The following is a 14,548-nucleotide window of genomic DNA, read 5'->3' on the forward strand; positions in this document are numbered from 1 at the left end:
AGAGGCAAGCCAAACTCTGCTTAACAGAGAACCTTTGAGAGGAGGCAGTTGTGGTAAATTAAAGTGTAAAGTCATTAAGTCATTTATCATCATTCTCAAGAAAGCCTACTCTGCACAAGCATGAATAAAATCTTCTCTTTCTGGAGAAGACTATCTCCATCTTCCTTGTAAAAATCAAAGTTGGAGCAAAACGTAGGATGTGTTTGCTTCTCTGGGACAGTAGCTACTTTAGTTTCCTCAGCTCATTCATGGATGAGCGAGAGCCGAGAGCTAAAGGGAGCGTGACAGCCCTACACTTGAGAATCCTCACCTGTTTACAGTGAGAAGGATGGGGACAAAGAAAAGGGAACAAAGAGAAAGAGGCAGAATGTGTATCTAAATTCTTGAGCTTTACTCCATATCCTATTTTAGTCCTACAGTATTAGGATTTCCAATGTTCAGGGGATGGACTATTTTGTAATTGGGTAGAATAGGTTCCTGATAAATAGATGTTAAAAAAAAAAAAAAAAAATATATATATATATATATATATATATATATATATAGTTTCTATTTCCCCTTTAGGAAAAGTTCTTGAAAATATTAACAAGGAGAAAAAGCTCCCCATATGCATGGCAGTCCTTTCTCTCAGCTGCTCCTTAGCATAACTGGGATCTGAACTTCTGATCCTGATCCAGGTCACTTCAAGCCACCCAACATATCCAAAGGGAGGCCCCGGAATTCTTCAGTAGGGAAGGCATCTATTCAGATGGGCATGAGTGGGCTGAGATGGCCTGTGTCATTTTCAGGAAATGTAGAAAAAGGGGAACAGCAGCCAAAAGTGCTGCCTGGAGGAAAGCCCAGGGGCCACAAGGTTTGGAATCTGGTCAGGAAGCCTTGGCAAGTCACTTACTTCCTTTGTGAAGGTTTCTGCTCATGAAGTGAAGATAATGAGATGGTGCTAAGAGTGTGGCGAGGTGAGGAATGCCCTGTGTCACTGGGGCTCTGACCTTGAAGTCCGGACACTCCAGCAGACGGGAGGGACACACCTCTCTTGTCTTCCAGATCACTATATGCAGGTGCTGGTCTGTCAGCACGAATGCGTGAGGGAGCTTGCAACTCGCCCTGGCCGCCTCTCTCCGATTGAGAACTTTCTTCCCCTGCATTATGACTACCTACAGTTTGCCTACTATCGAGGTAAAGTGTGGATCGTCCCGGAAGACCTTTGGGGAAGGGGTGTCGTTCATCATTACAGACATTGAATTTTCCTCTGCATTTCCACTTTACCACTGAGGCAATGGGGGTTTAGGGTTTTTTTTTTTTTTTTCTCTCATTTCACATCACTGAAACTCAGGCCAAGGAGAGCAGGTGAAAACCACAAGTGGGCAAATGCTGTGATAATGTCCTGAAGGTTTTATTAGACTGACATTTTACATGATTTTTCAACTTAATTTTAAAAGGTCATATATTTACAAGTTCAAAGACCAAATATCATAAAAGCCTCCCTCTCTTGCTTTTTTCTGCAACCCAATTTCATGCCCTACAGCCCAGTTTCCGATTTATATTTCTTTAAAACACACACACACACCCCAACTTATTTCACCTTCTTATACAGAGAAGGTAGCATATTATTTACACTGTTCTTTACATTGCTTTCTTCACTTAATAATATATATGAGTGGGGAAGGGGCACCTGGGTGGTGCAGTTGGTTAAACATCCGGTTCTTGATTTCCGCTCAGGTCATGATCTCAGGGTCGTGAGATCGAGCTCCACATCGGGTTCCGTGCTGGGCATTGAGCTTGCTTTTAAGATTCTCTCTCTCTAATAATAATAATAATTAATAATAATAATAATAATACATCAGTGGTGTCTGGCTGGCTCAGTCGGTAGAGCTTCTTCTCTTGATCACAGAGTTGTGGATTCGAGCCCCATGTTGGGTGTAGAGATTACTTAAAAATAAAATTTTGAAAAATATTTTTTTAGTAGGTTGGACCTATGAAATGACCATTTGCTTAGGTCAGTAAAGGCCAAATTTTGGCAATTTTGTATGGTTTAATTAACCTAATTGTATTGGTACATGGAGATCTTCCTCATTAATTTTTATTTACATCCACATATCATTGTACTATAATTTATTTTAAGTGTCTCCTTACTCATGGGCATAGTGTTGTTAGTCACTGTTTGGTATTTCAATCAAGGATCAAATGAGTAATATTTTATGTAAGTTAGTTCACATCCACACATGAATATCTATAGGATGAATTTCTAGAAGTAAGATTGCTGTGTGGAATCATTTATTCATTTAAAATTTTAATAGAAGTTACCCAATTTTCTACCATGTATAGTACATTTTTCATTGCTCATTAACAGAATATATTGTGAAAATTTTAGATATTCCCCAATCCATTAGGTGAAAATTTTTTTCTCAGTAGAGTTTTAATTTCTATTTATCTAATTGAGAAAGAGAGATTGAGCATCTTTCCTTATGTTTAAAAACAATTAATAGAATTGGGATTGCTGAAATCAGTTTTCAATATCATGTTGTCAAACTCAGTACAAAAACAGAATTAACTCCCAAAATTCTGCTCTGCTTATCTGTATTAAATAATGTAAGTTGTCAACAAACATCTTCGGGTTGAAACTTTTAATAATTGATGCAAAACATCTAGCACCAAAGCAGACCAAAGATAGTACCTTTTAAACACCTGAAATCACGTCCTTCCTTTTGTCTGTGGCTATTTTTTTGAAATATAATTAACACAGAGTGTTATATTAGTTTCAGGTGTACAACATAATGGTTCAACAATCCTGTACATCACTTAGGGCTCATCATGATAAGTGTAGTCACCATCTGTCACCAAACAACGTTATTACAGTCTTACTGACTATATTCCCTATGCTATACTCTTCAGATCTGTGACTTATTTATCTTATAACAGGAAGTTTGTACTCCTAGATCCCCTTAATTTCCCCCATCCCCGCACACACCTCCCCTCTGGCAGCCATCAGTTTGTTCTCCATATTTGAGAATCTGTTTTTATCTGTGACTATTTCTGCCTATGCTATTTGGCTCACCTTATCTTCCCTCTTATTCAGGCTTAATGCTGACCTTCTACAGACATGTTGAAGTATTGCTTAAAAATCCTCTAGATGGGGGACGCCTGGGTTGCTCAGTCGGTTAAGCATCCACCTTTGGCTCAAGTCATGTTCCCAGGGTCCTGGGATCAAGCCCCACATCAGGCTACCTGCTCATCAAGAAGCCTGCTTCTCCCTCTCCCTCTGCCTGCCGCTTCCCCTACTTGTGCTCTCTCTCTCTCTCAAATAAATAAATAAATCTTTAAAAAAATCAATTAAAAAAATCCCCTAGGTGGACCTAGCCTGACTCTAACACTACAGCTCCTTGGTCTTTCAGTTGGTGAATATGTGAAAGCCTTGGAGTGTGCCAAGGCCTATCTTCTCCTCCATCCAGATGATGAGGATGTCCTAGACAATATGGATTACTATGAGAGTCTCCTGGATGATACCAGTGACCCAGCATCCATTGAGGCCAGAGAGGTGAGACCAAGGTCCTGAGAAGAAACTGCATTCTGCTAGATGCTCTGGGCAGAATTGGTAAAAATGTAGCACTGCTCCTAAAGTTATCTAGCCATTGAGTCAAGGTTCTAGAATGCAGTTCTTTTGTACTTAAATTATTAATGCCAGAAGCATATTTTTTTCCTACATGAGAGCTTGTGAAGATCTGTTGAGATGGAGACTTTTTTGCAGCAATGAATATTTTTTAGCTCATTTGTCACTGTCTATTGAAAAATATTTCCACTTGAACATTTATCATATTTCTTAACTGTTATTTAAATATAAATTTTCATTCATTTTTTTTTCCTCTAGGATTTGGCAATGTTCGTGAAGCGTCATAAAATGGAATCAGAACTAATAAAATCAGCTGCAGAGGGTCTGGGATTTTCATACACGGAACCGGTAAGAGCAAAGATGGAAGAGGAAATGTATTTTAAAAGAATACTCAATGGACTTCATATTTATGATTTTATTTCCCAGCTTGATTTATTGAAGATTCTTTTTTTTTTTGAAATTCCGTTTGCCAATTTTATTTATTTATTATTTTTTAAAACTTTTTAATTATGTTTAGTTAGCCAACATATAGTTTACTGAAGATTCTTATCTCCTGCCTTATATTAACAAAACCTGGGGAGGTGGGGGTGGATATTTACTCAATATATGATAAACATTAAAAGACTTTAATATATCTCCATATCACTGAGATCCAAAGTCAAAAGCAAATATATCTGGGGGGAAGAGAAGTGTTTTGTACCTGATGCATTTGCCTCAGGATTGTTTTATGTCTTAAATTCTGGATACAACATTTTGTATTTCTCTTACATGTTTTAAAAACTAAAAGGACTTCATACAAAACAAAATCAGTCTCAATTGTACTATTTACCATGCTGACTTTTCTCCACTTGTCTATGTAGACTTCTGGTCGTTCTTCATATGAAGACACACCTTTTGCCCAACTAGTACTATGGTATAGATAGATTTCTATTCTGATTTTTATTTAAGGTATCATAAGCAATTTCTACCTTTTTACAGCTTTTAAAATGATTTTTAGCTAGATATATAGAATTGTTGTGCAACAAATAAATTAACTCTTTTCTTGACACTGAATATTTGATTTGTTTCTGATTTTTTCTACCATATTTAATGCACGAAGCATTTCCCTCTGTATTGAACTATGCCCTTTGAATAAATTACCAGGAATGGGATTATTCTGCCATCAAAGGATATTAGAAGTTCTAAAGTTCTTGAAATTGCTTTTCTAAGGGAGTTTTCGGATACCTTCAGTGAAGGTTCTAGAAATGCATAAAAGTACCAGTTGACAATAAACATCTCAGCAATGAGAAATAACATTAAAAAATCATTCATATTTCTTATGTACAAAATGGTATATCATTGTTGTTTTAATTTGTATTCCTTTGATGACCAACAAAAATAAACTTTTCACATGTTGTCATTAATTACTTTTCCTGTGATTTGAATTATCTGGACCTGCCTTTTTTTCTTTTATCTGTTAGTTAACTATGTAAGTTCTTCATATATGTACATGTCATATGTTTATAAAAAGCACTACTTGTAATGTATCCTATTTGTAACATTTTTTTCATTTCTGTCTTAGTTATGTCATGTTTTTATTGGCATATTTTAAAAATTAGGATAATTTTTAAATATACTAATTCTCAATAACATTTCTAATATGCTTATACCCAGCCCTACTTATTATTTTTTTAATTGCATTCTCCCAGGAGACTTCAGAAAAAGTTACTTTATGATCCTACACAGATGATTAATCAAGCTGGACTTTTTTGTTTGTTTTATTCAAAAACATAAGGGAGTTGGACTGAATGATCTTTTAAGTGTCTTCCTGACACTAAATTCCAGATCACTTCTTGGACAAAAAATATAAATACTTAAGCTAATTCCATGCTATTTTTAAAAACCCATTTGTGCATCATTTCTTCTTTGCCAAAATTGCATTGGCTTTAGCTCTTATTTTTATTAATTAAAAAAATATTGTATCTTGATACAGTATGCAAGTTTCCTAATGTTTTAGGTCTTTTGAGTGTTTTAAATGTATATTTTCTTTCTGTGCATTATGTTTTAGTGACAAAGCTACTGAGTTGTTTTTTTTTTTTTTTAATTTAAAACAGAATTATTGGATCCGATATGGAGGACGACAGGATGAGAATCGGTGAGTTCTTCATTCAGAATACAATCCGTTCCGTTTACTTTTAATGAGAAGAAATACTTAAGAGTCATACCCACTATAAGGACCTTAGCTCTATGAGATAGGTAAAAATACATAGTTAAATGAGTTCCACACTGGGAATTAGGAGCTCAGCCTTCTGGTCCCAGCTCTTCCTGTATACTTCTGTGTGACCTTGAGTGCTTTGTCATCCTTTCCAATCTTACATTTTTCCTCCAAGTAAGGGGTTGGATCAGGTGATCTATGAAGGTGACACATTCTGTGGACTCTGTTTTTGATTAGAATAGAGCTTAGTTTTTTCTTGTTAATGTTGAATTCCCTTACTACATTTGAAAGCAGGAAGCTCAAAGAGTTTCACTGCAAGCTAAAATATCAGGTGTCATTAACTCAATCAGAAATGAAGGGACCTCATTTTTTAAAATGATAGAAGTAAAAAATCAATTTGCATGTTATGAGCAGTTCGAGGAATCATAGAATGTTGGAGTTACATGTTTGAGCTGACCTGGTCTAGGCTGTACATTTTCAAATTCAGAAATTGAGGTTCTGACAAGGCAAAGGACTCTTTTAGAGTGTCACCACAAGGGACTGGTGGATTCCTATTCAAAATCCTATGGTCTTTCACTAGGCATTAAGACCTCAACCCCGGGTGGCCTAAATTTATTACAACAGATCCAAGAGTGGACATGCACAGTTGGATTTGTTCACTCTGTGTGCATTGAAAGGATATCATGCTGTGATTTGTATGTTTGCCAAGTTTGAAACTTGTGTCATATTTCTTGGAATAGTAAAGAACCACTACCTGAGGTCATGGGTTATTTCAGTTCAATCATTGTTTGGGCTGCACTCTATGCTCAAGACAAAAATACAACACTGAGCATTATAAAGATGCACATGATAATTTTTTTCTGCTCTTTGGAGACTTAATTTCTAATCTCAAGGGGGTAAAGTTATGGATACAATTAACTGTAAAAAAAGGTGCTAAGAAGACTACCTGAGTAAGGTGTCCTTTGTCTTTGAACATCCTCATTCAGTGGGAAATTCCATTTCAACTGTTTTTAATGGGCAGGGTCCCTTCAGGAGTGAACGTGGAAGGGGCAGAAGTTCATGGACTGTCAATGGGGAAAAAGTCATCACCCAAGATAGATCGAGACTTAAGAGAGGGTAAGTATCTGTGCACTTTTACTTAAAGAAGGGAAAAGAGGAGGTGGGAGTTGGCTACTTGTTATTTAAATTAAGGAAGAGCCCACTTTCTCTGGAAACTAAAGAACAAGATTAAGTAACTACGTTTCATAACGTTCTGAAAGCAAGGCTTAAAAACAATATCTCAGATTTGTGTATCATCGCCTTTGGTTTCCAACAAAAGTACTTCCAAATTCGCTCCCTTATCTGTTTCCCACAAGAGTCCTGTGAATCAGGCAGGGACTGAATGATCAGTTGAGTACCTGAGGCTTGGAGAGGTCATGGGGCTTCTGTCACCTAGTGAGTGAGTGCTAGCTAGTGCAGAATAGATTGCACATCAGAGGAACTTGAAGAGACAGGTCACATGGATATTAGATGAGTTCATCTACAGTGCCTGAGGCACATATATCTGAGCAGGACTCTGAGGGATCAGTAGAATTTAAGTTGAATTGACAGAGGTGTGGAGGGACCCATTTTAGTGGTTAAAACAGTGGAACAAAGGCACAGAGATGGAGAGAGCAGAACATGACATACTTATGTCAGATCAAAATTCACAGAAACATATGTCGAATGTTGTCAAAAGTAATTTCTAAATACAGCTAAACGTTGTAATAATAAATTATTAGCAGTGGTGGTACTAACTCAGTAGTGATCCTTAACAATTATTATGGTATCTGTGTATTTTATAATTCCTCAGGCAAATCTACACACACTCCATTTGAATACTGGAAGCATCATGTGAGACAAGTGCCCCCACTTCACAGGCAAGAAAACTGAGACTCACAGAGATATAGTGACATGTCCAGTGTCTCATAGCTCATAACGGGTAGAGCAGGCATTCGAACCCAGGCTTTGAATCCAGATCCCATTTTCTCTTACTCACCTGGAGATGGAACATAAAAGTGTCTAGAGATCCAAAATGTATCCTTTATTGATTAAATAACGGCAAGATAAGAAGGTTTTAGAAACCTGCGTTGAGAAGGAGTACAGTACTCCTTTCCCCCACAAGAGAGTGTGTCAGCACATTCCTCCAGCTGATATGAAAACTTCTGGTTCTCTACAGCTGTCACATTTCCCAGCCCTTTCCTTCCTCAGCTTCCAAGTCAGTTTGAGGCAGTGAACAGGATAAAATGCTCATCTAATCTGACCTGGACCTCAGTTTTTAGCCACAAAGCCCAAGCTGTTTTACAAAGGCCAGAAAGTTTCATGGTCAGCCAGAGTTCGTGTTGCTTTTTTTTTTTTTTTTTTAAGATTTTATTTATTTATTTGACAGGGAGAGACACAGTGAGAAAAGGAACACAAGCAGGGGGAAGTGGGAAGGGAGAAGCAGGCTCCCTGCTGAGCAGGGAGCCCGATGTGGGACTCGATCCCAGGACCCCGGGACCATGACCTGAGCCAAAGGCAGTTGCTTAATGACTGAGCCACCCAGGCGCCCCTCGTGTTGCTTTTTAAGCTGAGAAATCACCCAGGAAGTACGTGCCAATAAGCCAGCACTTTGCTGTAAAGGTTTGGGAAACTCCAGGATGGTTGCCAAACGTCAAAGCTTCTTTTTTTTTTTTCCTGCCTCCCTGGGACTCTGATATAGAGCAGCTGACTAAGAAGACTAATACGAAGAATAGAGCAGGAGACTATACAGTATGGGGAGAGGCCGTGATTGGCTGGGCTACCAGAGTTTATCATTTCTGTAGAATTTGCTTAGTTAAATGGGTGACTGCATCTTAGGATGTTCTCTGGAAACCACTGGAAAGCCTTCTGTGGAGTCACTAGAGATCTGAATAGTTTCTAAATTAAAAACAGTGGTAGACAGAGGCCAAGTTCCCAACCAGAAAACACTTTCTTATCTTAGTCTGGCTGAAAGCAGATGTCAGGGAGGCAAGAAAGGATGCATGCTCACAGAGTAGAATATATTTCAGCTTTTGTCCTCTTTCACAAAGGGATTGTCATCTACTCTGGTTACCTAACAGTAATTAGTAGTATTCACACTGGACGGCTCAGAAGCATTACGGGAGTGACCCAAGACCACGTCCCAGATGGACTCCAGTCCACGGAATAAGCATATCATCAAACTAAAAACACCCATCACTTATCTGTTCTCTTTTCAACTGCCAATTTCCAAAGGTCCTGCTCCATAATCATCCCAGTCAGTATAGTAGAAATCACATTGAACTTGGAATCAGGAATCTGAGTTTCCAGGATTGGTTAGTCTGATGTACTTGGTGTGATGAACACCTAGAGACTCGAGGTCTCTGGGCTCTGTGAGCCTCAGCTGTAAAAGAAGGACAGCGACCTTTTGCTGAGGAACAGTGTGAAAAGTCTTCTGTAGACCATTATGGGCTGTGCTCACATAAGGACTTGTTACTTAGCACATGCCTGTTGTGACTTGTGTCACCCTGTAATATTTATAGTAAAATGCCCCTTCTTGCCCGGTGAGCCACAGGCGGTGAGCACAAAGGAGTATTTTCCTAGACGATCCCTCTTTATTGCAACTGGAGGCACATACTTTATGAATGAGAGAAGAATTAAGTTGTTTAGCTAAGTCTCCTTGAGCTGTGGTTAGAAGTTGGCTGAAGCCATCAAGTCAGGCCCCAGGAACCACAACTTATTGGACTACAGTTTTATTTTTATTTTAATGTTTTCCTCTGTCTGGTGTGCTACTAGTCATTTGTAGGCTGGTAGAGGTGAGTGTTTCAATGGCAGGGTTTGTTTTTCCTTCTTCTTCTTCTTCTTCTTCTTCTTTTTTCCTTTTGGTTAGTGGGCGGGTAGTTGGCTGTGGTTTGTGAAATGCATGTGTGGGAAACCTCTGTATAAAAGTCAATGCTCAGTGGTGATTGTGTTAACTACATGAAAGGCAGGTTTCTAGAAGATTCTGCCTGAAGCTGTGAGTGGGTAGGTAGTTAAGGCTCCTGTTGCACTCCGTCCCTTCCTCTGATCTTAGTACGTTCCATGTGGTGTGACTGGAGGAATTGGCAATATTCCAGTAGCCTTTTTTAAAATATACTCCTTTATGCTTATTAAGAAACCTCACTCAGAACTTAACCCAATAGACCAGGCATATGTTACATAATACTAAATAATCAACATAGTAATAGCAAATACTTATACAGAACTTAAGAACGGTAGGCATTTTTCTAAATGTTTTAGTTGTAGTAACTGTTAAAGTTGTCTTTTGAAAATAGGGTAATTATATTTAAAGTTCATATACTCTCAAGAGAGGAAAGGAAAAAATATGACATAGTAGAAACCAACCCAGTTCACTAAACCCTTGGTCTGTCATCCATTTCTGTTTGACTTTTATATTAGAAAATTGCTTTTCAGTGAACCAACAAGTATCTTGTCTTTCTTGTTGAAAGAACATCTCTTTTACTTTTCTAAGTGGGAATGGAATATGCAGTTTACTTTTCCAAATATTTGAGAAACTGCCTTAATCTGGCTATGGTTCTTAATCAGCTATATAGATTAGAGCAACTTTTCCCAAATAACCTGTGTTTTATGTTAAGAGGTCGTGTTGGGGAGAGGGTGAGTCTACTGTTTTTTTATTGCTACCCAAAAAAAAAAAAAGGGAGCACAAATGTAGCAGCTTACAATAACATACATTCACTATCACCCAGTTTCTGGGGGTCAAGAATTTGGGGGTAGCTTGGTGGGGTCCCTTGCTTCAGGGTCTGTGACAGGCTTCCCTCAAATTGTTGATCAGGGCTGAGGTCTCTTCTAAGGCTTGACTGAGGAACTATCTTTTTCCAAGCTCAGATGATAGAATTTGGTTCCTAAAGTCTTAGTGGACAGTGGTCCTCTGTTCCTAGTTGATCGTTGGCTGGAGGAGGCCTCATTCCTTGCTGCACGAGTCTGTCTAATGCAGCAACATATTGCAATGCAAGCTGAGAAGGCAATAGACAGTCTGCTAGCAACATGGAGGTGGCAATCTCATGTAATACAATCACGGAAGTCATATCCCATCACCTTTGCCATATTCTATTGTTGGAAGCAAATTCCAAGCCCCATTCACACTTGAGGAAAGCAAATTACGCAAGCTCATGAATCCCAGGAGGCAGTGATCATTAGGGGGTCATTTTAGAGTCTCTCTGTCATAGGAAGGAAGGAAGGAAAGGAGGGAGGGAGGAAGGGAGGTTGGTTTTATGCTCGATTAAGGGTGAGAACTGCTTTATACTGTCTCAATACTCAGGATATTCTTAATGCCTATTTACATATTAAAAGTTCTAAGAAGTCCTCTTAAATTTTGTGTAACCTAGTACTTCCCAAACACATTTGATCAAGAAACTGTTTTTTCATCAAAAACTTTCTGTGGAATAAAGGCTGAGAAACACTGAATTGTGTATGTGTGTGTGTGTATTTTTTTTCTATTCATCCAAAAGATTGGTACTGAAACTATACCATGTGGTTATATTCCTGGAATCCAAGAAATTCTGTATTTATAGATTTTGATGACAATCTAAAAAAAAAAAATTAATAGGGGTAACTAGTGGGTCATGTAAATAACCACCTGATAGTCAAGTCCCACCATGAGATTTCACACCACGGTGGGTGAGGCTACTATCCTGTTGGCACCGGTTAGTGATACTTCGGGGGCTGAAGACTAACAAGAAATGAAGTCGAACAAACTTATAAATAATGTATCAGGAGCAGATAAAGGCCCAAATTTATCATGGTACACTATGACTTCATAATAATTTCAGTAGAGAAAAGTTGCAGTGCAATGAGTCATTACACATCAAAAATACTATAAAGAGGGCGCCTGGGTGGCTCAGTCGTTAAGCGTCTGCCTTCGGCTCAGGTCATGATCCCAGAGTCCTGGGATCGAGTCCCACATCGGGCTCCCTGCTCGGCAGGAAACCTGCTTCTCCCTCCCCCACTCCCCCTGCTTGTGTTCCTGCTCTCGCTATCTCTCTCTCTGTCAAATAAATAAATAAAATCTTTAAAAAAAAAAAAATACTATAAAGAATGCTGGCTCAAAAGAATCTGGGCCAGATCAGTGAGTAGAACATTCATGTGGAATGTAGCTTTTTGGTTTCTGCAAAATAACATTAACCATTTCATTAATATTAACTAAAATTTAGTTTTATGGTCTTGCTTTTATTTAATCTTGTAAATTGCTTTTGGTATTAGAGTTATATGAAACTCTAAAGATAAATAAATACAGTGCTCATAGTTTTATAATTGCAAGTATGGAAATAAAATTGTGATAAAGTAATGTGTCTGCACTGCCTCTCCTTAGGGAACTTTTCCTTTAACAAATAACCATCTATTATTAAAGATTGGGAAACACTGTCTCTTTATCTTAATAGTCCACTAATTGTGGGCTGTAGTGAATCTTTCATCTTAACTAGACTATTAATAAACTTGATGCTGTTCCTTAGTTTCACTAATTTGTTTTAAAGAACTAGAGGGGACATCGATTTCAGTTGGTTTCTTCCTTCTTCACCAATGTGTTTTAGGCCAGTGTGTTGGGGACCATTGCTTGACTGGGGGAAGAAGGGAGCAGCTGAGCCCTCCCACTGCCTCCCTCCAGGGCGAACTGTTGTTATTAACAGGCACATGTCAGGTCCCTTAGGAGTCTTATAAAGAGCAGAAAAACTTTCTTCCTCTCTGTTCAGTTTTTTAGTTCAAGCTGGTTGCACTGTGTTATAGCTGGAGATTTCCTCACCAACAGAGGCTTTGTCCTTCTGTCCTATCCTCTGTGAGGAAAGAGCCTGGTCATGTCTAGATTTTGTAATTAACCACCTAAAGCATGACCCCAAAGCATCACCTTCTGAAAAGCCTACATGCGCTAATTCATAAAGTTGTGGGCTCCATCCAGGGAGAGAACAGGTGCCTATAGGAAACCTTCCCGTGCAAAGAAAGCGATATAAAGGTTTGCCCAGAAAACAGAGAAAGATAAATATTCCACAAACAAGACTGTGTAGAGTCAGTTAGTTGGTGGGAAGAAGACTAGGAAGGAGGTGGCTGGCTTGGGTGTGACTGTCCTAATGGTGCATTTACCAGCTGAGTTTTCTAGTGAAGATATTTCTCTCCATACCAGTGAGACTGTGGTGTGTATGTCACATGTGGGGGCACAAACACATGATCCAGTAATGTGATGTTGTAGCAGAGTTAGGAACCAAAGGTTGTGGAGAAGGGTGTGTGCAGTTGCCGAGAGAATTCTGTAAGGTCTTCTCCGAGCAGCATCCTGTGATATTCCCAGTCTGCTTTGCAAGATCATCCCTGGAATCAAATGAAAAGATAGTGTATCAAACCCACAATACTATACAAATGTGACATTATTGTGATGTTATGGAGAAACATCTTCAGATATCTGGTCTTCAGACATCTGTCTTTTCCCTGAATCCATATTGTACTTAGCAAGCTTCCAATGTGTCTTTGCATTCTTAAGTATTCATGAGCAAACTGATTCTCATGAATTTCTCATTAAAAACTGGCGGGTGTTCTGTGCTTCCCTCCTTGGGAACAGAGGTAACAGAGAAGATGATGTGTTCTGTCTCTTCAGGTGGCCCTCTGCTCTATGAGAACATCACATTTGTCTATAACTCGGAGCAGCTGAACGGGACTCAGCGGGTTCTCCTGGATAACGTCCTGTCGGAAGAACAGTGCCGGGAGCTCCACAGTGTGGCCAGTGTGAGGACCCAAGAGGTGGGGTGGGGGGAGGAGGGAGCCTGAGGGTGCCAGCCTGGTGGGAGCCCTGGAGCTCTCTGGTCCTAGTCTCACTTGGAGTCAGGAAACCAGGCCTGAAACGTCACTTTCTTTAGGACAAGGACCTCGATGTGGGGGCATTTTCATAGCCTGGTTCGGGCTGATTTGAATTTCGTCTAGATCTGGACACAGCTCATGGATCTGGAATAGTTAGTGGCTTAATACATAGGACAATGGCCATTCAGCATGTGCCCTGCCTACCTGATGAAGTCACTGGGAAATCTCTTTATTTTAATTGATAATTAACCAATATATTAATCATTTATAGCCTACCTATTTCTACAAAAACTGGTATTTCATGATGAACATGTAGAGTGAAATTTAAATGAAGATATCTCTTTTGATTGGAAGGATTAATGCTACCAGGATCCTGGTACAAAACAGGGATGGTTCTGAGTATTGACTGCGGTCCTTAGCTTCCTGGCAGTCAAGGCAAAAAGGGAAAGCTGATGAAGTCATTGCTGTCATTAATAGAGCATCTTTTTATATTTTGCTGCCAGGGAATCATGCTTGTTGGTGATGGATACAGAGGAAAAACTTCACCCCATACACCCAATGAGAAGTTTGAAGGTGCAACCGTCCTGAAAGCACTCAAAGTAAAGTCGTAGCTTCTTTTGGGTTTGGGTTCCTAAGCATCATCAGATACCTTCTGTGAATTGCAGGTACAGAAAAGAGGAGAGTCCAGGCTGTAGACCTGTCAGGAGAGATGAAGGGAGCAAGTATGAAATGACAGCTCCATTGTTTTAAATCATTCCTGATTCCTTCACTGAGTTATCAACTCATCAAACTTTTTATCTCCTAAATTCATATCTGACAAATAATACATAGTCCCCCCTGTCCTCAAGGAGCTCCTGGTGCAATGGCGAAAACATACTGAACCACATGATGATTCTGCACCACACCAAGGGTTG

The 14,548-nt window shown here is 39.1% G+C and overlaps 1 protein-coding gene across 2 annotated transcripts in view; it reads left to right on the top strand.

Moving 5' to 3' along the window:
• The window catches only part of P3H2 (prolyl 3-hydroxylase 2), a 165,342-nt gene that overhangs the window by 138,529 nt on the left and 12,265 nt on the right, over window positions 1-14,548 (top strand). For both annotated transcript variants that reach the window (XM_036107944.2, XM_078068016.1), the window contains 7 exons: window positions 1,045-1,176; window positions 3,393-3,535; window positions 3,866-3,955; window positions 5,701-5,741; window positions 6,823-6,917; window positions 13,435-13,562; window positions 14,138-14,233. In XM_036107944.2, coding sequence (XP_035963837.2) covers window positions 1,045-1,176; window positions 3,393-3,535; window positions 3,866-3,955; window positions 5,701-5,741; window positions 6,823-6,917; window positions 13,435-13,562; window positions 14,138-14,233 — 725 coding nt within the window. The remainder of the gene's footprint in view (window positions 1-1,044; window positions 1,177-3,392; window positions 3,536-3,865; window positions 3,956-5,700; window positions 5,742-6,822; window positions 6,918-13,434; window positions 13,563-14,137; window positions 14,234-14,548) is intronic.

Source organism: Halichoerus grypus, chromosome 1 (assembly GCF_964656455.1).
Source record: "Halichoerus grypus chromosome 1, mHalGry1.hap1.1, whole genome shotgun sequence".
Classification (NCBI taxonomy): domain Eukaryota; kingdom Metazoa; phylum Chordata; class Mammalia; order Carnivora; family Phocidae; genus Halichoerus; species Halichoerus grypus.